The sequence below is a fragment of the Symphalangus syndactylus genome, chromosome X, assembly GCF_028878055.3.
Source record: "Symphalangus syndactylus isolate Jambi chromosome X, NHGRI_mSymSyn1-v2.1_pri, whole genome shotgun sequence".
In the NCBI taxonomy this organism is placed as follows: Eukaryota; Metazoa; Chordata; class Mammalia; order Primates; family Hylobatidae; genus Symphalangus; species Symphalangus syndactylus.
Genome location: NC_072447.2, coordinates 112,556,905 through 112,580,671, shown reverse-complemented (window position 1 = coordinate 112,580,671; position 23,767 = coordinate 112,556,905). Strand labels below are relative to the sequence as shown.

Below are 23,767 nucleotides of genomic sequence, written 5' to 3'. Positions count from 1 at the left end.
CATTGTGTGTTGTTCCCCTTCCTGTGTCCATGTATTCTCATTGTTCAGCTCCCACATGTCAGTGAGAACATGCAGTGTTTGGTTTTCTGTTCCTGAATTAGTTTACTAAGGATAATGGCTTCCTAACAATTTTGATCTTCCATTCCATAAGTATGATCTATCTCTTCATTTATTTTGGTATTTAAAAGTTTATCATAGCAGGTTTTATAGTTTTCAGTGAATATACCATGCGAACATTTTCTTAAATTTACCCCTAAACACTTCTGAGGCAAGCCAAGATAGAATAAGCCCACTACAGCCTTTTTTTTCTCACTGATTATAATTAAAAACTTGACAGAATACAAAAAGCAACTATTCAAAGACGCTAAAATAAATACTAACAAGCATATTTAGGAGGGAAGTAAAAACTTAAATAATGACCAAAAGGATAGTGCATTAGTTTTCTCTTGCTATGTAACAAATTACCACAAAGTTAATGACTTAAAACAATACCCATTTATTATCTCACCATTTCTGTAGGTAACATTCTGGGCACTGCTGAGCTGGATTCTCTCCTTAGCAATGTTACTATGGCTATGACATCACTAGGTGATAAAAGCCTTGTAGTATAGTTTGAAGTCAGGTAGTGTGATGCCTCCAGCTTTGTTCTTTTTGCTTAGGATTGTCTTGGCAATGCAGGCTCTTTATTGGTTCCATATGAAATTTAAAGTAGTTTTTTCTAATTCTGTGAAGAAAGTTGGTGGTAGCTTGATGGGAATACCATTGAATCTATAAATTACTTTGGGCAGTATGGCCATTTTCATGATATTGATTCTTTCTATCCATGAGCATGGAATGTTTTTCCATTTGTTTGTGTCCTCTCTTATTTCCTTGAGGAATGGTTTGTAGTTCCCTTTGAAGAGGTCCTTCACATCCCTTGTAAGTTGTATTCCTAGATATTTTATTCTCTTTGTAGCAATTATGAATGGGAGTTCACTCATGATTTGGCTCTCTGTTTGTCTATTATTGGTGTATAGGAATGCTTGTGATTTTTGCACATTGATTTTGTATCCTGAGACTGTGCTGCAGTTGCTTATCAGCTTTAAGGAGACTGGTTTTTGACTAATTAACCAAGGGCCAGAAATCTTGGGGCGGAGATCGTAGAATTCTGTCTACTATGTAACTCAATAACAAATGGAAGCACAGTGGAAATGTTTTCTAATGAATGACAGCTAAGACAATTTGTTGCCAACAGACTTCACTATCAGAAATACTAAATGAGATTTTTTAAAGAAAATCACCCCAGAAAAGCCACACATGAACAATAAAGCCCATATGCCAAGTCCAAGGGATGCACTTAAGACAAAGGGCATTGGAAATAGCCCTGCTATAACAAAATCTAAAATTCCATCACTGCAGGATCAAGTTGATACCAGGAATTGGACTGCCAGGTAGAACAATATTCAGCATTCTTCAAGAAATTTAATAGAATCCAGAATCTTTATACCATACTATCCATATCATTCAGTATACAATAAAAATTAGCAGATTGGAAGAAACTTGAATATGTGGTGCTTATTCAAGAAAAACAAAACTACCAATAGAAATAGACACATGGATATCTGAAAATTTGGAACAAGCTGAAAAGATCTTTAAAATAGCTATAATAAATATGTTAAAGAATCTGTAAGCAAAAATGTATATAATGAGTAAAAAATAGGGAATTTCTGGAAAAATATGATAACTCTTAAAAGAACCAAATGGAAATTAAAATTTTTGTGGCGATTAACACAATATTGAACACATCAAAAAATCAGTAAATTTGAAGGCAGTGAATAAAAACCATCCAAATTAAACCCAGAGAGAATAAAAATGGAAAACATACCTAGACCCTCAGTGACCTATGATACAGTATCAACTGATCTAATATGCATTCCAAAAGAAGAGGAGAAAATACGACAGAAGAAATACAGTTATGTGTCAGTTAACAACTGGGGTATGTTTTAAAAAATGAGTTGTTGGGCGATTTTGTCATTGTGTGAACATACGAAGTGTATTTACACAAACTTAGATGGTATGGCCTACTATACATCTAGGCCATATAGTACAGCCTATTGCTCCCAGGCTACAAACCTACATAGCATGTAACTGTACTGCATCCTGTAGGCAATTATAGCACAATGGTAAGTATTTGTATAACTAAACCTAGAAAAGGTACAGTAAAAATACATTATAAACATGATACAATGTTACTATGGCTATGACATCACTAGGTGATAGGAAATTTTCAGTTCCATGATAATCATATGAGACGACCACCATATACATGGTTTGTTGTTGACCAAAATGTCGTTATGTGACACATGACTATATATGAGGAAAAGATAGCTGAGATTTTCCAAAGTTATTAAAAAATGACAACCCTACAGATCCAGAAATATCAATGAATAGAGGGCAAAATAAATACAACCATAACTAAACACAACAAAAAGAAACTATTGAAAACCAATTACAGAGAGAAAATCTCAAATACATTCAGAGAAAAACCAGACATAATATAAAGGGGCAAAACATTAAAAATAATTGGTGTGTTATTGTCAGGAAAAATGGAGACCAAATGACAGTGGAAGAAATATTTAAAGTGCTGAAAGCAACAAATATCAAAAAGGGATTTCTATATCCAGTGAAAATTTATTTAAAATGAAACTAAAACAAAGACATTTGCAGATAAATTAACGGTGAGAGAATTTTTCACCAGCAAAATCATTTTACAATAAATGATAGTGGAAGAACGTCAGGCTTTAGGGAATGATACCAAATAGAAGTCTGCTGCACAGGAGGGTAGAACAGTAGAAATGCAAATATGTTGGTAAATATGAAAATTGGTTTTGTTTCTCATGTTAAATTCTTTAGAGGAGGCTGTTTAAAGCAATAGTAATAGCAATTAATTGTAAAATTTATTACCTATATAATAATCATCTGAAATATATGAACACAATCATACAAAAGAACATTATATGTAAATAAAATTATACTGTTGTAAGAATCTTACATTATATGTGAAGTCACATAATATTAATTTAATGCAGAATGTGGTAAATTACGAGTGCACACTGAAATCTTTGGAGCAATCATTTAAAAATAGTAGAAAGAGAGAGAGCTTAAAAGCCAGTAGAGGAGATAGAATGGAATACCATAGCATATCTGATGAACTCAAACAGAACAGGAAACCAGGGATAAAGGAGGAGCATAAAACAAATAGCAATGTGGCAGACTAAAATCCAAACATAACAATATACATTAAATATAAATGGACTAAACACTCCAAATAAATGGGAAAGATTGTTAGACTGGAAAAGAAGCAAGATATGAATGCATTTTATTCCTAAAAAACATACTTTAAATGTACAGATAGGTAAAAATAAAAATTATATAGAAAAAGTTATACTGTACTAACACTAAGCATAAAGAATCTGATGTATCTATACCGATATCAGATAAAGAAAAATCCAAAGGAAAAAGTATTATGAAAATAAAGAGGGTCTTTACATAATGATAAAAAGGTCAACTCTTCAAGAAGACATGTTTCCTGAATTTATATATACCTAATAAAAATATCTCAAAAGACATACAGCAAAAATTTGACAGAGAGAAAAGGAGAAATAGAAAACTCTACAATCATATTGGAAATTTTAACACCTACCTCTCAGTAATTGATAAAACAATTAGGCAAGAAGTTGGTAAGAATACACAAGATTTTAACAACCCTACCAACAAACCTGACCTAATGGACATTTATAATGCAATACACCAATTGCAGAATACAAATTATTTTCAAGGGTACAAGGAAAATTCACCCAGATAAACCCTAAATTTGGCCATATGATAAGTCTCAATAAGTATTAATAGTTAAATCATACAAAATATGTATTCTGGCCACAATAGAATCAAATTAAAAATCAATAACAGAAAGATACCTGGGAAGCCCCCAAATATTTGTAAGTTGAGCAACACAATTCTAAATAATCTATGGAGAAAAACAGAAATCAACAGGAAAATTACAAAATATCTTAAACTGAATGATTAAAGGAAAAACGCAAAAGAACAAAATTTGTGGGATATGGTTTGAGCACTCCTTAGATGGAAATTTAAGTTTTTAAATACATCTATTAGAAAAGACAAAGCTGAAAAATCTATGATTTAAGCTTCCAGGTAAAGAAGCCAGAAAAAGAACAGCAAGATTAAATCCATAGAAGGTAGAAGGTAGGAAATAATACAGATATAAGCAGAAATCAATGGAATAGAAAACAAACGGTAGAGAAAATCACTTACGAAAGTTAATTTTTAACAATTAATAAAGCTTAATGAATGCCTAGGAAGCTTGATAAAAATAAATAAAATTACTTATATCAAAACATTGTTAAAAGGCAGACTTCAGTACACATTCTGCAGAAATTAAAGGGAAAAACAAGGATATTATCAACAACTTTCTGCCCATGAATTTGACAATTTAGATGAAATGGTCAATTTCCTTGAAAAACACAATGTATTTAAACAGACATAAAAATAAATCATCTGAATAGTAATATAACTGTTAAAAACTTTTAATCTGTAATTTAAAAAGGTTTCTACAAAGAAAACTACAGATCCAGATTCCTTAACTGGTGAATTCTATGCAACATTTAAAGAAAAAATAGAGAAAGAGGGAATACTTCCCAGCTCATGAGGCCAGCAAATCCCTATACTAAAACATTGACAAGGACACTATGAGAAAAGAAAATCATAGGCAAATCTCTCTCATGGCCGTATATAATTTTTTAAAAAATAGCAAATCCAGTCCAACAATACTTAATGTATACAGTATGACCATCTTGGAGCTTATCCTAATAATACAGGGTTGTTTTTACATAAAATATCAATCAGCATAATTCACTATATCAAGAGTAAAGGAGAAAAAACAATTATCTCTGTAGATTCAGAAAAAGAATTTGATAAAACTCACATCCATTCTTTATAAAAATTCCCATTATAGTATGAATAGAAAGGGATTTCCTTAATTTAGTAAAATATATGTACCAAAACCCTGGCACTAACATTACATTTAATGGAAAAATAGCAATCATTCTCCCTCTGAGTTTAGAAAAAAGATAATGATGTTGACTATAACCACTTCTATTAAACACTGCACTACAGGTCCTAACTGGTGCAATTAAGCATGAAAAAGAAATAAAAAGTATAAAGAAATGAAAAAGAAGAAATACAATGATCTGAGGTGATATTTTATAAAACAAAAAATTATACAAACTCAGAATTTTAAAAAGTGAAATTGGCAATTTTCTCATATATTATTTCAATATTCGTAAGTCAATTATTTCCATATACTTCCAAGAAACAACTGGAAGATGAACTGGGAAAAGCAATATGATTTAAATGTCACCAGAAAGCATCAAATTTCCAGAGATAAATTTAATAAAATATGTTCAAGATTTACAAAACAAAAAGTGCAGCATATTGTTAAATTAAACTCAATACCTAATGGAGAGAAAACATGTTCATTTTATTGGAAGGTTGAATACTGTCAAAATATCAATTCTCCTCTACCTTACCTAGAGAGTTATTGCAAACTTAAAAATCCCTCAGATACTTTAAATGGAAATTGATAAACTGATTTCTCCTGCAAAAAAATTAGAATAGCCAAGACAAGCTTTAAAAAACTGAAACAAAGTTCTAGTACTTACCTACCATTTTTCAAGGCTTAATATAAATTTACAGTAATTCAGTGTTGTGTTAAAGCAGCAATAGAAAATAAACCATTGGAACAGTACACAGAGTCTGGAAATAGCCCACCACATATACAGTCATTTGGCTTTCTTACAAAGGAGCGACTGTAATTTATTGGATGCATTTAGGTTCTTTTAAAAAAAAATAGTGTAGGGAGCAATTGGATAACTGTGCTGGAAAAAAAATGAACCTTGACCCCTACCTCACACTTTAAAAATATTTTTATTTGAGATAGATCATAAGCCAAATATGAAAGTTTAAACATGAAACATGTTATAAAAATTAGAAGATTATTTCCATAACCTCAAATAGATAAATATTTATTGAATTGGATAAAAAAATCACTATTCATGAAAGATTGATACAGTGGATTTTATTAAAATTAACAACTTTTGTTCATTACACAACAGCATTAGGAAAGGCAAATCTGAGACATAGAGAACAGATTTGCAATATATGTATCTGACAAAGGACTCATATCTTGAGTATATAAAGAACTACTCTGAATCTATTTGAAAAAGGACAGACAATTTAATAAAAAATGAACAAAAGTACTTAAGAAGAAACTTCAAAAAGATGCTATCCAAATGGCCAATAGTATAATAAAAAGATGATTAATACTATTATTCATTAGGAATATGTAAATTCAAACCTCAATTAGATGCTTCTACATACTCATCAAAACAGATAAAATTAAGGCCGACACTACCCAGTGATGGTGAGGACATGGGCAATTGGAGAACTGGACATTTCATACATTGCTGTTGAAACTAATTTACAAACCACGTTGGAAAACTGTTTGGCAGCATCTACTAAAGTTCAGTGTACACCTACCCTGTGATTCAGTATTTCTACTACTAAGTTTTTGTCTAGGAGAAATCAATGTATATGTTTACCAAAAGATATGTAAAAGAATGTTGATAGCATTTTTAAAAATAATAGTCCCAAACTGGAAACAACCCAAAAGTCCATCAACAGGAGAATGTGTAATTGACTGTGGTACATTTTTCAATGTAATATTGCATAGCAATGATAAAGAACAAACTACTGACATGTGTAACAAAATAAATGAATCTTTTTCGCATAATGATGACTGAAAAAAGCCAGATACAAGGATCACAGTATGATTTCATTTATATGAATTTCAATAACATGGAAAATTAACTGATGGTAATGGAAGTCATAGTAGTGGTTACCTCGGGGTTGGGGGGCGTAGGGGCATGGGTAAACTTCATGGGATGAAGAAACTATTTTATATCTTGATACATACGGTCAATTCAAAGATATATATATGTACTTAGGTAAAAACTCATCTATAGTCTTAAGTGTACTTTACTATATGTATGCTTCACTTCAATAAAAAGGAAAGATTCATTCATCCATGCCACTGTGTAATTCAAAAAACAAACAAAAAATAAATTCAACCCTAAACAAGTAGGTACTATAATAATCTAGTTCAGGTTACATAATTGACTATAGTGCTAATCTCTTACTTGAATGATTCAATCCTTGCCATTTGAAGGAACTGTATGATTGTTCTACCAACTGCTACCAGCTGTGTGCCTGGGCATACCTTTCTAAGATAATCAGCTGCAGGCGGAGGCTTGGAAGTATATATTATCACCTACAAAAATAGCAAGGCTTCTTAAGTGATTTGTGGCTAGCAGTCAAAGATTGAAAAATGCTCCACCAAACAGTCTCTTTGTCCGCAGGATATTGTCCTGCTGAGTCAGTAATATTCATTCTCATTTTATACAGAAATAAATTTGGGCAAAGAAAAGGTAAAGAGATAGTTTGAGATTATGTTGCTAGTCAGTATCTGACTGGGAAATAAAATATAAGTCTGCTAAATAAGAAGCTGCTCTGTGATACTGGTTGGGGTAGATAAGGAAAGAAAGAAGGAAGCATTTAAGAGAAGAAATTTTACCTGGGAATCCAGGGAGGCCTGGTTGTCCTTTTGCTCCAGGGGTTCCTGGTAATCCGGGCAAACCAGGATCTCCCACAGAACCTTTGATACCAGGGTTCCCTGGGTATCCAGGCAGACCAGGCTCACCCTGAAAACATGAATAAAAAGATAATACTGAAGTCTCTACATGACTTAGATTGTATAAGAACATAACATTATTTATAGAGCTTTTATTATATGTCAGGCACTCCAGTAAGTACTTGATGTAAATTGCTTCATTTAATCATCACAACAGTCCTGTGAGTTAGGCTTCATTATCTCCATTTATAAATGAGAAAACCGAATCTTGAGAAGCCAAGTGCCTAAGGTTTTTGTAAGTGGCAGAACTAGGATTTGAACCAGACTACAATCAGCTATGTAGTCAATCAGACTACATAGCTCATACTATTCTCACAGTATGTAGATGTATTATTCTCATTAATTCTCATTAATCCTTAACAACCCTATTAGAAAGATACTGTTATTATCCCCATGTTATAGTGATGGAGCTAGTAAGCGATGAAATCCGAATTTGTATTCAAACAGTCTGACTTCAGAACCTGTGTTTATCATTCCTACTGTGCCATAATGCAATTCATTGCTTCCAGTACACACGTCAACCAAAAGCTATAGTACGTTCTACTGAAAAAGGTGATTTTCACTGTAACATAAGGAAGTCTATCAATTCTTCAGTGGGCATCTAAAATCCCACTTCTGGCTGAATGTTGTGGCTCTAGCACTTTGGGAAGCCAAGGCTGGAGGATTGCTTGAGCCCAGGAGTTTTAGACCAGCCTGGGCAACAAAGGCAGACTCTGTCTCTACAAAAAATAAAAAAGATCAGCTGGGCATAGTGGTGCATGCCTGTAGTCCCAGCTACTCAGGAGGCTGAGGTGGGGGGATGGCTTCAGCCCAGGAGGTCAAGACTATATTGAGCCGTGATCATGCCACTACAGACCAGCCTGGATGACAGAGTGAGCCCTGCCTCGTAACAAGAAAAGAAAAATCCCACTTTTTCCATGAAGCATTCCTGGACAAAGAGAGTTTACCCCAAGAGGTTAGGGTAGGTTCTTACTCTGTCATGTCTACAATGGCTTCATATATGCAAGTCTTAACTCCTTAATTACATTGAAAGTTTATTTTGGGTAAGAGATAATTCACATATGTATAACCGTTTTTGCTCAATGAATATTTGCATTAAGCTTTTTTCCAATAGAACCTTAGAAGAATTCATACACACTTTCACAATTAAACAAGTTTTTCCCAATAAAAATGGCAACATATACCTTAACACTAAATCTCTACTGCAGGGCTTACTGCTCTGCTCATGAAGATCAGGACCTTTACAATAAGGTGCTAGTGTTCAACATCACCTACTGAATGCTTCCTTCCTCACTTAGTACATACACTTGCAGGTGAGTAAGATCTATTTGTGACTCATGTTTCTGCATTATGGTAATAGCTGTTTAAAGTCTTTTTTTCCTTACATCCTATTATTTTAAAAAATTAAGAATCTTGGGCTGGGAATATATATATTTTTTCTGAACCTTGTAAATCAAATATCTAGTTCATTTTGAGGCACATAATAGGTATACAATTAAATTTTGGATTGGATTGGTCCCATCTTAGGTGTTTACATGGGAAATCTTTGAATAATCTATCATGATTCTTTTTGTTATTCATGAAAAAATTAAATGTATATACCAAAATAAAAAACAAGAAAAAAATTCCAATATTCTGCTAGTGGTAAACCTGAAAGGCAGAAGGCAAACTCTGGATTATTTATGATACTAAAGTACATTAAATTCTAAAAGTACAGAAATTCTTCCTTATCCATGGTTTTGCTATCCATGGTTTCAGTCACCTGTGTTCTGAAAATATTGAAAATTCCAGAAATAAATAATTTATGTTTTCAATTGCACGCCATTTTGAGTAGCATGATAAAATCTCATGTTGTCCCATTCCATCCCTCTCGAAACCTGAACTACTCCTTTCCCCAGCATATCCACGCTATAAACACTACCTGTCTATGAGTCACTTAGTAGCTGTCTCTGTTACCAGATGGAAAAAAAAACCACACAGTATATAAAAGGTTAGGTATTATCCACAGGTTCAAGCATCCAATGGAGGGTCTTGGAATGTATCCCCCTTGGTAAGGGGGAACTACTGTAAGCCCAGTCTCTAAGTTCAGCCAGCACTTGCCCTCAATACCGTTTCTGTAATCACTCTTATGGCCCTACTCCTTCAAACCAAGTACCTTTTAAAAATAAAGTAAATATTTTATTAGGGCTTCTGAAAAAAACACTGAAATTTGCTAGCTTAGGCTTTATCTAGCCTTTTATTATTCACACACAAACTCATTGAAAACAATGAGTTTCAAAAAAGGTAAGCAAGAAGAGATAAAGAAGACAGTGCTCAGAAAATCTACAAACTGGACACAAATCTTACAAATCACTCCGAGAAAGGAAAATTCAAATCTATTTGCACTTCTAGGTAGAAGCGATTTGAATGACTCGGACACACAGCTGCAAATATCTACATCTGTTCTAATGTCAAGCTTTGATATAATTCTGAAAATGAAATATCTCATACCTAATAAGTCACCTTTACCATTGTGAAACTATCTAATGACTACAGTAACACTGAAAGACAAGCCTGAAATTAGAACTGCTTTCAAGGTCACTGTGTTGTATCACATAGAAAAAGGAGTCAATTTGGTATCTTCTTTGTTGTTAAGAATCAAATTGTAATTTAATGGTATTTGGATCATAGCCAATCTCTACTATGTCTTAGTAATAGCATCTTCTCCATTCCATACTAGAACCTAAAATTCAGAATAAACTTACAGGCTTGCCTCACTTTATAGAACAGAAGACATCTGTTGGTAAGAAAGCTAATCACTTTTGTTCTTGCATTCCATTGTAAAACTAAAGAAGCACTGCCACTGGGGGAAAAAAGACAACAAAACGAAAATATTTGAGGAGAAAGAGTAAACATCATATCTTGCTTTATGGCAAGAAGAATATTACAAGAGTAGTCCATCAATTGGAAGTTGTGGTCCCCACATAATTGTTAATGTTTTTACAACCTTATCTGTATTTGGAGATTAAGGACCATGAACAAAACCATAAATAGGTTCTATTTTAGACCCAGTATATTAACAGAGGGAAATTTAAAAGTGCATGCAGAGATACTTTTTTTAAAGCTTTATTAATTTATATATAAAACTGCACATAATGCATACATACTTATGAGTTTGGATATATGCATATACACATGATACCATAAGCACAATCAAAGTACTACACATATCCATCACCTCCAAAAATCTCTTCATGTTCTTGTGTGGGGGGGTTGTGGTAAGAGCACTTAACATGAAATCTATCCTCTTAACATATTTTAAGGTGAACAATACTGTACTGTTAACTGTAGGCATCATATTGTATAACAGATCTGTAAAACTTACTCATCTTGCATAACTGAAGCTTTATATCCATTGAGCAACCATTAACATTTTAATTATCTAGAAAAGGAATTATACAATAAGACCTTCAAATTTGCATGTTATTTAGCTCTTCCAAATAGTGAAATGTTGAGCTAACTGTAACAAACTGATAAATAATGGCTCAAGGCTGCCTGAGCAGGCCAAAGCCGCCACATGAAATTCAATAGTAGTATGTCTAAGGTAATGATGAACTTAGAGAAAAGGAATATGAACTAAACTTAAAAGATAATAAGCTCTATACTACCCTTTACCATGCAAGGCAGGCATAATAGCAAATTGCTCCAAACATCAGCCTAATGGGCCCACAAGTGGCTCAAAATACTAAAGAAATATTAAAGAAAAAATATGATTCATAAATCATGCTATTCCATACTAGCACAGCATGTGTAGTTCTAGTAATCACAGCACATACAATTACTTAAAATGTGTCCAAAGTTAATTGTGAGGAAAATAACACCCATTTGTTCATAAAATCTCAGGATTCTAGAACTAAAAAACATCCTAAAATAAAGATAGTAATTTAAAGACAACTAAAAACATTACATGTTATTAGTAGAAACTTTGTAGATTTTCTATAATGTGCAGTTTTAAAATAACTTTATTGAGATATAATTTATACGCCATACAATTCATCTACTTAAAGTGTACAATTCAATGTTTTCAGTATCTTCATAGAACTGTACCACCATCATCACAACCTAATTTTAGAAAATTTTCCATTTCCCCCTAAAAGAAACTGTACACATTAGCAGTCATTTCTCATTCTCACTCCCTCCAAGCCCTAGCAAAACCTAATCTGCCTTCTCTTCATACAGATTTGCCTATTGTGGACATTTCATATAAACGAAATCATATGATATGTGGTTATTTTGTGCCTTGCTTATTTCACTTAGCATAATGTTCTCAAGGTTCATCCATTTTACACCATGTATCAGTATGTCATTTTTTAAAATTGTCAAATGATATTCCAGTGTATGGGATAGCACGCTTTGGTTTTTGTTTGCTTGTTTTTTTGTTTTTTTTTTATTTTTCCATAAGTTATTGGGGTACAGGTGGTATTTGGTTACATGAGTAAGTTCTTTGGTGGTGATTTGTGAGATTTTGGTGCACACATCACCCGAGCAGTATACACTGCACCGTATTTGTAGTCTTTTATCCCTTGCCCCCCTCTCACCCTTCCCCACAAGTCCCCAAAGTCCGCTGTATCATTCTTATGCCTTTGCGTCCTCATAGCTTAGCTCCCACATATCAGGGAGAGCATACAATGTTTGGTTTTCCATTCCTGAGTTACTTCACTTAGAATAATAGTCTCCAATGTCATCCGGGTCGCTGCAAATGCCATTAATTTATTCCTTTTAATGGCTGAGTAGTATTCCGTTTTATATACATAAACATATATATATATATATATATATATATATATATATGTACACATACCACAGTTTATCAGTTCTTTGATTGATAGGCATTTGGGTTGGTTCCATGATTTTGCAATTGCAAATTGTGTTGCTATAAACATGCATGTGCAAGTATCTTTTTTTTGTATAATGACTTATTCTCCTCTGAGTAGATACCCAGTAGTGGGATTGCTGGATCAAATGGTAGTTCTACTTTTAGTTCTTTAAGGAATCTCCACACTGTTTTCCAGAGTAGCTGTACTAGTTTACATTCCCACCAGCAGTGTAGAAGTGTTCCCTGATCACCGCATCCACACCAAGATCTACAGTTTTTTGATTTTTTGATTATGGCCATTCTTGCAGGAGTAAAGTGGTATTGCATTGCGGTTTTGATTTGCAGTTCCCTGATCATTAGTGATGTTGAGCATTTTTTTCATATGTTTTTTGGCCATTTGTATATCTTCTTTTGAGAATTGTCTATTCATGTCCTTAGCCTACTTTTAGATGGGATTGTTTCTTTTTTTTTCTTACTGATTTGTTTGAGTTTGTTGTAGAGTCTGGATATTCGTCCTTTGTCAAATGTACAGATTGTGAAGATTTTCTCCCAGTCTGTGGATTGTCTGTTTACTCTGCTGACTGCTCCTAGGAGTGGAATTGCTGAGCCATATGATAACTCTTTATTTAACTTTTTGAGGCACTGTCAAATATTTTTTCACAGCAGCTGCATCATTTTACATTCCCACTGGCAATGCAAAAGGGTTCTAATTTCTTCACATCCTTGCCAATATTTGTTATTTTCTCTCTTTATTATGCCTACTCAAGTAAGTGTGAAGTGGTATCTCAATGTGGTTTTGATTTGCATTTGCATAATGACTAATGAGGTTAAACACCTTTTCATGTACATACTGGCCATTTGTACACCTTTCTTGGAGAAATAGCTATTCAATTCCTTTGTTCATTTTTTCACTTAAAAATATTTTATTTTTAACTAATAAAAACTATATACATTTATAGAGTATGATGTGATGTTATGATACATGTATACATTGTGAAATGATTAAATCAAGCTAATTAACATTTTCATTTTATGTGGCTTTTTAGAGTATCAAAATATACAAAACATAAATTTTATCATTTTAATTATTTTTAAGGGTATAGTCCTGGGGCATAAACAACATTCACACTGTTTTGCAACCATCACCACCATACCTCTCCAGAATTTTTTTTATCAACCCAAACTGAAACCCTATACTCATATCCACAATGAAATTAGTTAACACATCTAGCACTTCACCTAGTTACAATTTTTTTTCAGTGTGTGGTGAAAGCAATTAAGATCTACTCTCAACAAATTTCAAGTATACAACACAATATTTTAAACTATAGTGCCCATGCTGTACATTTGATCCCTAGAGTTTATTCATCTTATAACTAACTAAATGTTTGTACTCTTTGGCCAATATATCCTTATTTTCCCCTCCCCCAACCCTGAGCAATTACCATTCTACTTTCTGTCTCTATGAAATTGACTGTTCTAGGTACCTCATATAGCTGGGGTCATGTAATATTTGTCTTTTTATAACTGGCTTATTTCACTTAGCATAATGGCTTCAAAGTTAATCCATGTTGTAGTATGTATCAGACTATTATTCCATTTTAAGGTCAAAAAATATCTGTTGTATGTGCATACCACATTTTATTACACATTCCTCTATCAATGGACATTTGGGATGCTTCCACCTTGTGACTTGTGAATAATGTTGCTAGAAGCATGGCTACAAAAACATCTGTTTGAGGTCCCATTTTTGTTTTCAATTATGTTAGATGTATCTCCAGAAGTGAAATTGCTAGATCATATGATAATTCTGTGTTTAAATTTTTGAAGAACTGTCATAATGTTTTCCATAGCGGCTACACAATTTTACATTCCTACTAGCAATACATGAGAGTTCCAACTTCTCCACATCCTCACCAACACTTGTTGTTTACTGTTTTTTATATAATAGCCTTCTTAATGGGTATGAAGTGTTATCTCACTGTGGAATTGACTGCATTTCCCTAATGATTAGTAATGTTGACCATCTTTTCATGTACTAATTTGCCATTTGTATATCATCTTTGGAGAAAGGTCTATTCAAGTCATTTGCTTATTTCTGAATTGGGTTGTTTGATGGCTTTTGTTATTGACTTGTAGGAGTTCTTTTTAAAATTCTGGAAATTAATCTTTTACCAGATATACAATTTACAAATATTTTCTTCCATCCCATGAGTTGCCTTTTCACTCTATTAGTAGTGCTCTTGGATGCACAAAAGCTTAAAATTTTGATGTTGTCCAATTTATCTATTTTTTCTTTTGTTGCCTGTGATTTCAGTGTCATATCCAAGAAATCATTGAAAAAAATCTAATGTCATGAGGCATGTTGTCCCATGTTTTCTTCTAAGAGTTTTATCGTTTTAGGTCTTACATTTAGGTCTTCATGCTTTTTTGAATTAATTTTATATATGATGTAAGAAAATGGTTCAACTCCATTCTTCTGCATATGGACATTCATTTCACCCAATACCCATTTGTTGACCATCTTTCCCCATTGAGCACCCTTGTCAAAGATCATTCAACTACAGACCAGAGATTTTATCTCTGGTCTATCTATTACACTGGTCTATTTGCTGTCTTTATGTCAGCACCACACCGCTTTGATGACTATAACTTTGTAATATGTTTTGTAATAAAAAATTATTATGAGTCCTCCAACCTGGTTCTTTTTCAAAATTGTTTTGGCTAGTTGGGGTCCCTTGAGATTTCCTTGTGAATTAGAGTAAGTTTTTCTTTTCTGCAAAAAAAAAAAATGCCATTGGAGTTTTGATAAGTGTTGCATTGAATCCGTGTATTGCTTTGGGTAGTACGGACATTTTAACAGTATTAAATCTTCCATTTATTTCTGTCTTCTTTAATTCCTTTTAGCAATATTTTGTAGTCTTCAGAGCACAAGTCTTCCACCTTCTTGGTTAGGTTTATTCTTAAGTATTTTATTCTTTTTGATCCAACTGTAAATTTAATTTTCTTAATTTCCTTTTTGGAATGTTCATTGTTGATGCATCGACACATTCAAAACTGACTGCTGTGTGTTGATTTTTTATCCTGAATCTTTGCTGAATTTGTTTATTAGTTCTACCAATTTTCCTCATATATGGTATCTTTATAGAGTTTTCTACATAGCATTATATCATCTCTGAACAAAGATAATTTTACTTCTTCCATTCCAATTAAGATGACTTTTATTTCTTTTTCTTGCCTAATTGGTCTGGCTAGGAATTCCAGTACTATGTTGAAAGGAAGTAGTAAAATTAAGAATCCTTAACTTCTTCTTGGCCTTAGAGGAAAAGCATTCAGACTTTTACCATTGTTAGCTGTGGGTTTTTTCATAAATGACCTTTATTATAAGTAGATGGTTCGCTTCTATTCCTAGCTTGTGGTGTGTGTTTTTTTTTTTAATCATGAAATGGTGTTGAATTTTGTCAAATGCTTTTTTTTGCATTAATTAAGATGATCATGTGGGATTTCTCCTTCATTCTGTTAGTGTGATGATGTAATTACACTAATGATTTTTGTATGTTGAACTATCCTTGCATCCCAGGAATAAATCTCACTTGACCATGGCATATAATCCTTTTAATATACTGTTGAATTCAGTATGCTAGTATTTTGTTGAGGATTTTTTGCATCAATATTCATAAGAGATTTTGGTCTGTAGCTTTCTTTTATTGTAGTGTCTTTGTCTGGAGTTGGTATCAGGGTAATCCAGGCATAATATAATGAGTTTAGAAGTGTTCCCTCCTCTTCAATTTTTTGGAAGACCTTGAAGACAAATGCTGTTAATCCTTCTTTAATTGTTTGAAAAATATTTGGGAGGGTGAAGGTCACTTGAGCCCACAAGGACAAGGCTGCAGTGAGCTGTAACTGCACCACTGCACTCCATCCAGCATGGGCAACATAGCGAGACCCTGTGTCAAAAAAAAAAAAAAAAAAAGATTGGTAGAATTCACCAGTGTAGCCATCTGGTCCTGAGCTTTTCTTTATTGGAAGGTTTTTAATTACTGAGTCAATCTTCTTACTCACTTTAGGTCTATTCATATAATCTACTTCTATGATTCAGTCTTGATAGATTGTGTCTTTCTAGGAATTTGCCCATTTCATCCAGGTTATCTAATTTGTTAGCAAACACCTGTTCATAGCAGTCTCTTATATATTTTTAGTTCTGTAAGATTGGTAGTTATGTCTCCTCTTTTATTTCTGGTTTTAGTTATTTGAGCCTTCTCTTTTTCTGTTAGTCAAACTAACTAAAACTTTTTCTATTTTGTTATCTTTTTGAAGAAACAACTTTTAGTTTTGTTGACTTAATCTATGATTTTTTTAGTTCTGTATTTTATTTATCTCTGCTCTAATCTTTATTATTTCTTTCTTTCTGCTAGTTTTGGATTTAGTTTTTCTTTTTCTAGTTCTTTAAGATGTAAAGTTAGGTTTTTGATTTGAGATGTTTCTTCTCTAATGTAAGTATTTACAGCTATTAATTTCCCATTTAGCATTGCTTTCACTGCATCCTGTAAGTTTTGGTATGTTGTGGTTTCATTTTCATTTGTCTCATTATATTTTCTGCCAGACATGATGGCTCATGCCTGTAATCCCAGCACTTTGGGAGCCCAAGGAGGGTGGATTGCTTGAGATCAGCAGTTCAAGACCAACTGGCCAACATGGCAAAACCCCATCTCTACAAAAAATTAGCTAAGCATGGTGGTGCATATCTGTAATCCCAGCTACTCAGGAGGCTGAGGCATGAGAATTGCTTGAGCCTGGAAGGCAGAGGTTGTAGTGAGCCACAATCACACCACTGCACTCCAACCTGGGTAACAGAATAAGACTCTGTCAAAAAAAAAAAAAGACATTACATTTTCTAATTACCCTCGTGAATTCTTCTTTGCCTCATTGGTTAAGAGCGTCTTGTTTAATTTACATGCATTTGTAGATTTTCCAGTTTACTTTCTGCCATTGATTTCTAATTTCACTCCATCATGATTAAAAAATATATGCTGTGTGGTTTTAATCTTTTTAAGTGTATGAAGACATTTTGTGCTCTAATATATTGTCTATTCTGGAGAATGTTCCATGTGCAGTTGCAAAAATGTATATTCTGCATTTTTCTTGGATAGAATATTTTGTATATGTTTGTTAGGTCCAATTCACTTTGTGTACTTTTAAAAACTGAGTTATTTGCTTTCCATTGAATTATAAGAATTCTTTATATATTCTGTATACAAATCCTTTATCTCATATATGATTTGCAAATATTTTCTTTCATCTCGTGAGCTGTCTTTTCACTTTTTTGATGGTATTATTTGCAGCAGAAAACACATTAAATTTTAATATAGCCCAATTTATTTTTTCTTTAGTTGTTTGTGCTTTTAGTGTCATAGCTAAGAAACCATTACCTAATGAATTTTAATATAGCCCAATTTATTTTTCCTTTAGTTGTTTGTGCTTTTAGTGTCATAGCTAAGAAACCCTTACCTAATGCAAGGTCACAAGAATTTAGTCATCTTTTATCCTAATATGTTTATGGTTTAGTTCTTATATTTAGGTCAGTAATCCAGTTGGAGTTAATATTTGTATACAGTATGAGATAGGGGTCTAGATTCATTCTTTTGCAGATACGTATCCTCTTTTCCCAGCATGATTTGATTTTTGTTTTGTTTTTTATTTTAGATCCAGGGGTTATGTATGCAGGTGTGTTACATGGGTATATTATGTGATATTGATGTTTGGGCTTCTAATGTTCCCATTGCTCAAGTAGTGAACATAGTACTCCATAGGTTTGTCAACACTTCCCCCACTCCCTGCCCCTTTTGGGAATACCCAGAATTTATTGTTCCCATCTTTGTGTCCGTGTATACCCAATGCTTACCTCCAAACTTTAAGTGAGAACATGTGCTATTTGGTTTTCTGCTTCTGCATTAATTTGCTTAGGATAGATAGTAGCCTCCAGCTGCATCCGTGTTCCAGCATCATTTGTTGAAAAGACTATCCTTAACCCCCTTTAAATTGTTTTGGTACCTATGTTGAAAATCAGTTGACCAAAAGTGTATGGGTATTTCTGGACTCTATCTATTCCATCAGTCTCTATGTCTATCCAGTGCTGGTATCATAGTTGTAGTAAAGTTTTGAAATCCAGAAGAGTGAGTCCTCCAAATCTGTTCTTTTCAAGACTTCTTTGACTATTCTGGGTTCCTTGCACTTCCATATGAATTTTAGGATACACTTGTCAATTTCAGCATAAAAGCCATCTGGGATTATGAAAGGGATGAATCTGTAGTATGATTAGATTTTAAAAAGGAGTTATGAAGGTTAGAACAATTACACTATATTAAAAGAACATTACAGATTCATACAGTTCCATAGAGCTCATTATATCTGAGAATTCCAGAAATCTTAGACACCCTCTACTCCAGCCCTTTCATTTTAGATAAAAAGAAATACTATGTATAGAATGCTTTATAATTTACAAAGTGTTTCATTCCTTTTCCTTTTTTTTCTTTTTTATGAAGCATGTTTTAATCTCATTGAAACCTCACAATAACTACAAAAAGTAGGATATTTTTTTCTCCCACTTTTTATGGACAAGGTACTGAAGACACTGAAGAATTAAGTGACTTATCAAGGTCATGTACACAAACCCAGGACTCAAATTTCTGCCTACTGACTCCTTGTCTGGGGTTTTCAGTATACTATATTAATCATGCTTTTTGACTAACAGAGATGCTGTTTCATAAACAGTGACATCTATAAAACAAACTACCTATCTGATATTTTACCACTATCCTTATTTCTTAACAACTCAGTAATTACAGAAATTTCTCTTATGCTTGTTTTCCCTCAATCATACCATTATATTTCCTAAAACTGTTCTTCTTCTCTTCCTTTATAATATGTGTACTCTTTGTTTCACATATTACCCTTTATAATATGGGTACTCTTTATAATATGAGTACTCTTTGTTTCACTCATTTTGGAAAAATGAAACTGCAAACCAAAATCATGTAAAGTGATCCTAATAATCAATGGGGGAAAATGTGATTATTCTATGACCTTTAAAAATGTTATCAAAACATTAAAATATGTTTTAATGTCAGATACACATGTATAAAGAAATAAAAAATAGTAAATCTAATATTTATTTAGTAAATGCTAATTTAAACATTAGAAACATTGAAAAATAAAGTGATTTATTTCGTTGTAAAAAAGTTACCAAGAGTAATTTGAACAATGTCTCCCTTCTTCTCGTATAACTTACAATACAGAGCACACATCTTTTCTATGCCTTGGCACAGAAATTGTTTCACTGTTTCTAAACTGAGATCAGCTTCCAGCATGTTAACCTTTATACTTTCAAACTTGTAAAATATCTCCAAGAGTTCCTTTAATGTGAAATTTGTGATGGCAACACTTCCACTGTGACATCTTCATCCTTTTCATCAGTGCTCCTTTCCTCATTAATGTTGATAAGTTTGCCTTCACTAAGTTCCTTAGCTGCATATCTAGAGTCTCTCAAATGGTGGCAGTGTCTACATTTCTATGGTTGGCTATTAATTCTATAACCCCATTTACTTTAGATTCAAACCTTACTTCCAGTGTTATCACTTTCCTTTTTTTTTTTTGCACTTTCTTCTTTGTTGGCTAATTTTCTCTTTTGACTATCCATTATTGTAAAATGTCACATTGCTTTATCACTGGGAGACAAGGAGGTGACACAACTAAATGCTTTGCTGTCAGTGCAGGAACTGAACAGATGCATGGTTACTAATTAGTGACAGAATTTGAAAGAAGTGAAATTACTGTCCACTGATTGTAATGCACATCTGTTATTTAGATGATGATTTATAAATGGAAGAGCTAATATATCATAGCAACTAAAATTTAAACAATGTTGTTGTGGAGTGGTGTTAAGTAATGATAACTGAAATTTGTGCAAAAGCAAAGATCACCTGTACCTATTAGAACTGAGCTAAAAAAAACTTATTTTTCCAACATGTCACTATTTTAAGGTATAATAATGCCATCTGAAAGAAACAACAGACTACTTTACATTATTTCCACAATATCATCTTTGTTAAGTTTCCAAATTTAGTGTAAAATTTGCTTACTGAAATATACTTGTAGGTCACACAGAAAAACTAAAAGCCAACCTCTTGCTTGTAGATTGAATATACTTTGGGCATTTACCAATTAAAACATATTTTTCTGCTATCACCCATTAAAAATGTAGAGACAATTTATTATGGTAATTTTGGTTCCATTAGTAAAATGTTAAAATTCACTCATTCCAGAAAAAAAATTCATGAGCAAATCTGGAAAAAAAATTTAAATAGAATTTTATATCAGTGAGTAAAGAATTGAGTTTGTAACAAATGAGGCTCAGTCAACTGGATATTTACTAGGGAAAAAAATAAAGTTAGTTTCTCACCTCACACAACATACAGAAATATTCAGGTGCATTAAAATGCAAATGTATAGAATAAAACCATGAAAATCCTGTAAGAAATATATAAATCTATTTTTATAATCTCAAGATGTAGAAGTCTTCATAAGTAGAAGATTTTTTTTCCAAAAAATCCTAAAATCTATGTGACAGGCCTCAAACCTTCCTTACCTCTTCCTCCCTCTCCCCCTCAATTGATGAATTTCCTATTTCAGCAACAAAATATAGACAATCAAAAAACTATGCTCCTGAGACTTTGCTGAAGTTGCTGATCAGCTTAAGGAGATTTGGGGCTGAGACAATGGGGTTTTCTAAATATACAATCATGTCATCTGCAAACAGGGACAATTTGACTTCCTCTTTTCCTGATTGAATACCCTTTATTTCTTTCTCTTGCCTGATTGCCCTGGCCAGAACTTCCAACATTATGTTGAATAGGAGTGGTGAGAGAGGGCATTCCTGTCCTGTGCCGGTTTTCAAAGGGAATGCTTCCAGTTTTTGCCCATTCAGTATGATACTGGCTGTGGGTTTGTCATAAATAGCTCTTATTATTTTGAGATACGTTCCATCAGTACCTAGTTTATTGAGAGTTTTTAGCATGAAGGGCTGTTGAATTTTGTCAAAGGTGTTTTCTGCATCTGTTGAGATAATCACGTGGTTTTTCTCTTTGTTTTTGTTTATGTGATGGATTACATTTATTTATTTGCATATGTTGAACCAGCCTTGCATCCCAGGGATGAAGCCCACTTGATCATGGTGGATAAGCTTTTTGATCTGCTGCTGGATTCAATTTGCCAGTATTTTATTGAGGATTTTCGCACCGATGTTCATCATGGATAAAATTCTCTTTTTTTTGTTGTGTCTCTGCCAGGCTTTGATATCAGGATGATGCCGGTCTCATAAAATGAGTTAGGGAGGATTCCCTGTTTTTCTATGGATTGGAATAGTTTCAGAAGGAATGGTACCAGCTCCTCTTCGTACTTCTGGTAGAATTTGGCTGTGAATCCATCTGGTCCTGGACTTTTTTTGGGTGGTAGGCTATTAATTATTGCCTCAATTTCAGAGCCTGTTATTGGTCTATTCAGAGATTCAACTTCTTCCTGGTTTAGTCTTGGGGGGGTGTGTGTGTCAAGGAATTTATCCATTTCTTCTAGATTTTCTAGTTTATTTGCGCAGAGGTGTTTATAGTATCCTCTGATGGTAGTTTGTATTTCTGTGGGATCGGTGGTGATATTCCCTTTATCATTTTTTATTGTGTCAATTTGATTCTTCTCTCTTTTATTCTTTATTAGTCTTGCTAGCAGTCTATCAATTTTGTTGATGTTTTCAGAAAGCCAGCTCCTGGATTCATTGATGTTTTGAAGGGTTTTTTGTGTCTCTATTTCCTTAAGTTCTGCTCTGATCTTAGTTATTTCTTGCCTTCTGCTAGCTTTTGAATTTGTTTGCTCTTGCTTCTCTGGTTCTTTTAATTGATATTAGGGTGCCGATTTTAGATCTTTCCTGCTTTCTCTTATGGGCATTTAGTGCTATAAATTTCCCGCTACACACTGCTTTAAATGTGTCCCAGAGATTCTGGAACGTTGTGTCTTTGTCCTCATTGATTTCAAAGAACATCTTTATTTCTGCCTTCATTTCGTTATGTAGCCAGTATTCATTTAGGAGCAGGTTGTTCAGTTTCCATGTGGTCGTGCGGTTTTGAGTGAGTTTCTTAATGCTAAATTCTAATTTGATTGCACTGTGGTGTGAGAGACAGTTTGTTATGATTTCTGTTCTTTTACATTTGCTGAGGAGTGCTTTACTTCCAACTATGTGGTCAATTTTCGAATAAGTGCAATGTGGTGCTGAGAAGAATGTATATTCTGTTGATTTGGGGTGGAGAGTTCTATAGATGTATCATAAGCATTCTTATACACCAATAACAGACAAGCAGAGAGCCAAGCCAAATAATGAGTGAACTCCCATTCACAATTGCTTCAACGAGAATAAAATACCTAGTAATACAACTTATAAGGGATGTGAAGGACCTCTTCAAGGAGACTACAAACCACTGCTCAACAAACTTAAAGAGGACACAAACAAATAGAAGAACATTCCATGCTCATGGATAGGAAGAATCAGTATCGTGAAAATGGTCATACTGCCCAACGTAATTTATTGATTCAATGCCATCCCCATCAAGCTACCAATGACTTTCTTCAGAGAATTGGAAACAACTATTTTAAAGTTCACATGGAACCAAAAAAGAGCCCACATTGCCAAGACAATCCTAAGCGAAAAGAACAAAGCTGGAGGCATCATGCTACCTGACTTTAAACTATACTTCAAGGCTCAGTAACCAAAACAGCATGGTCCTGGTACCAAAACAGAGATGTAGACCAATGGAACAGAACAGAGCCCTCAGAAATAACACCACACATCTACAACCATCTGATCTTTGACAAACCTGACAAAAACAAGAAATGGAGAAAGGATTTCCTATTTAATAAATGATGCTGGGAAAACTGGCTAGTCATAAGTAGAAAGCTGAAACTGGATCCCTTCCTTACACCTTATACAAAAATTAATTCAAGATGGATTAAGACTTAAATGTTAGACCTAAAACCATAAAAACTCTAGAAGAAAACCTAGGCAATAC

General features: G+C 33.4%; 1 protein-coding gene across 3 annotated transcripts in view; it reads right to left on the bottom strand.

Annotated features, from left to right (window-relative positions):
• The window catches only part of COL4A5 (collagen type IV alpha 5 chain), a 261,295-nt gene that overhangs the window by 35,822 nt on the left and 201,706 nt on the right, over nt 1–23,767 (bottom strand). For all 3 annotated transcript variants that reach the window (XM_055267729.2, XM_055267730.2, XM_063635302.1), the window contains one exon: nt 7,688–7,814. In XM_055267729.2, coding sequence (XP_055123704.1) covers nt 7,688–7,814 — 127 coding nt within the window. The remainder of the gene's footprint in view (nt 1–7,687; nt 7,815–23,767) is intronic.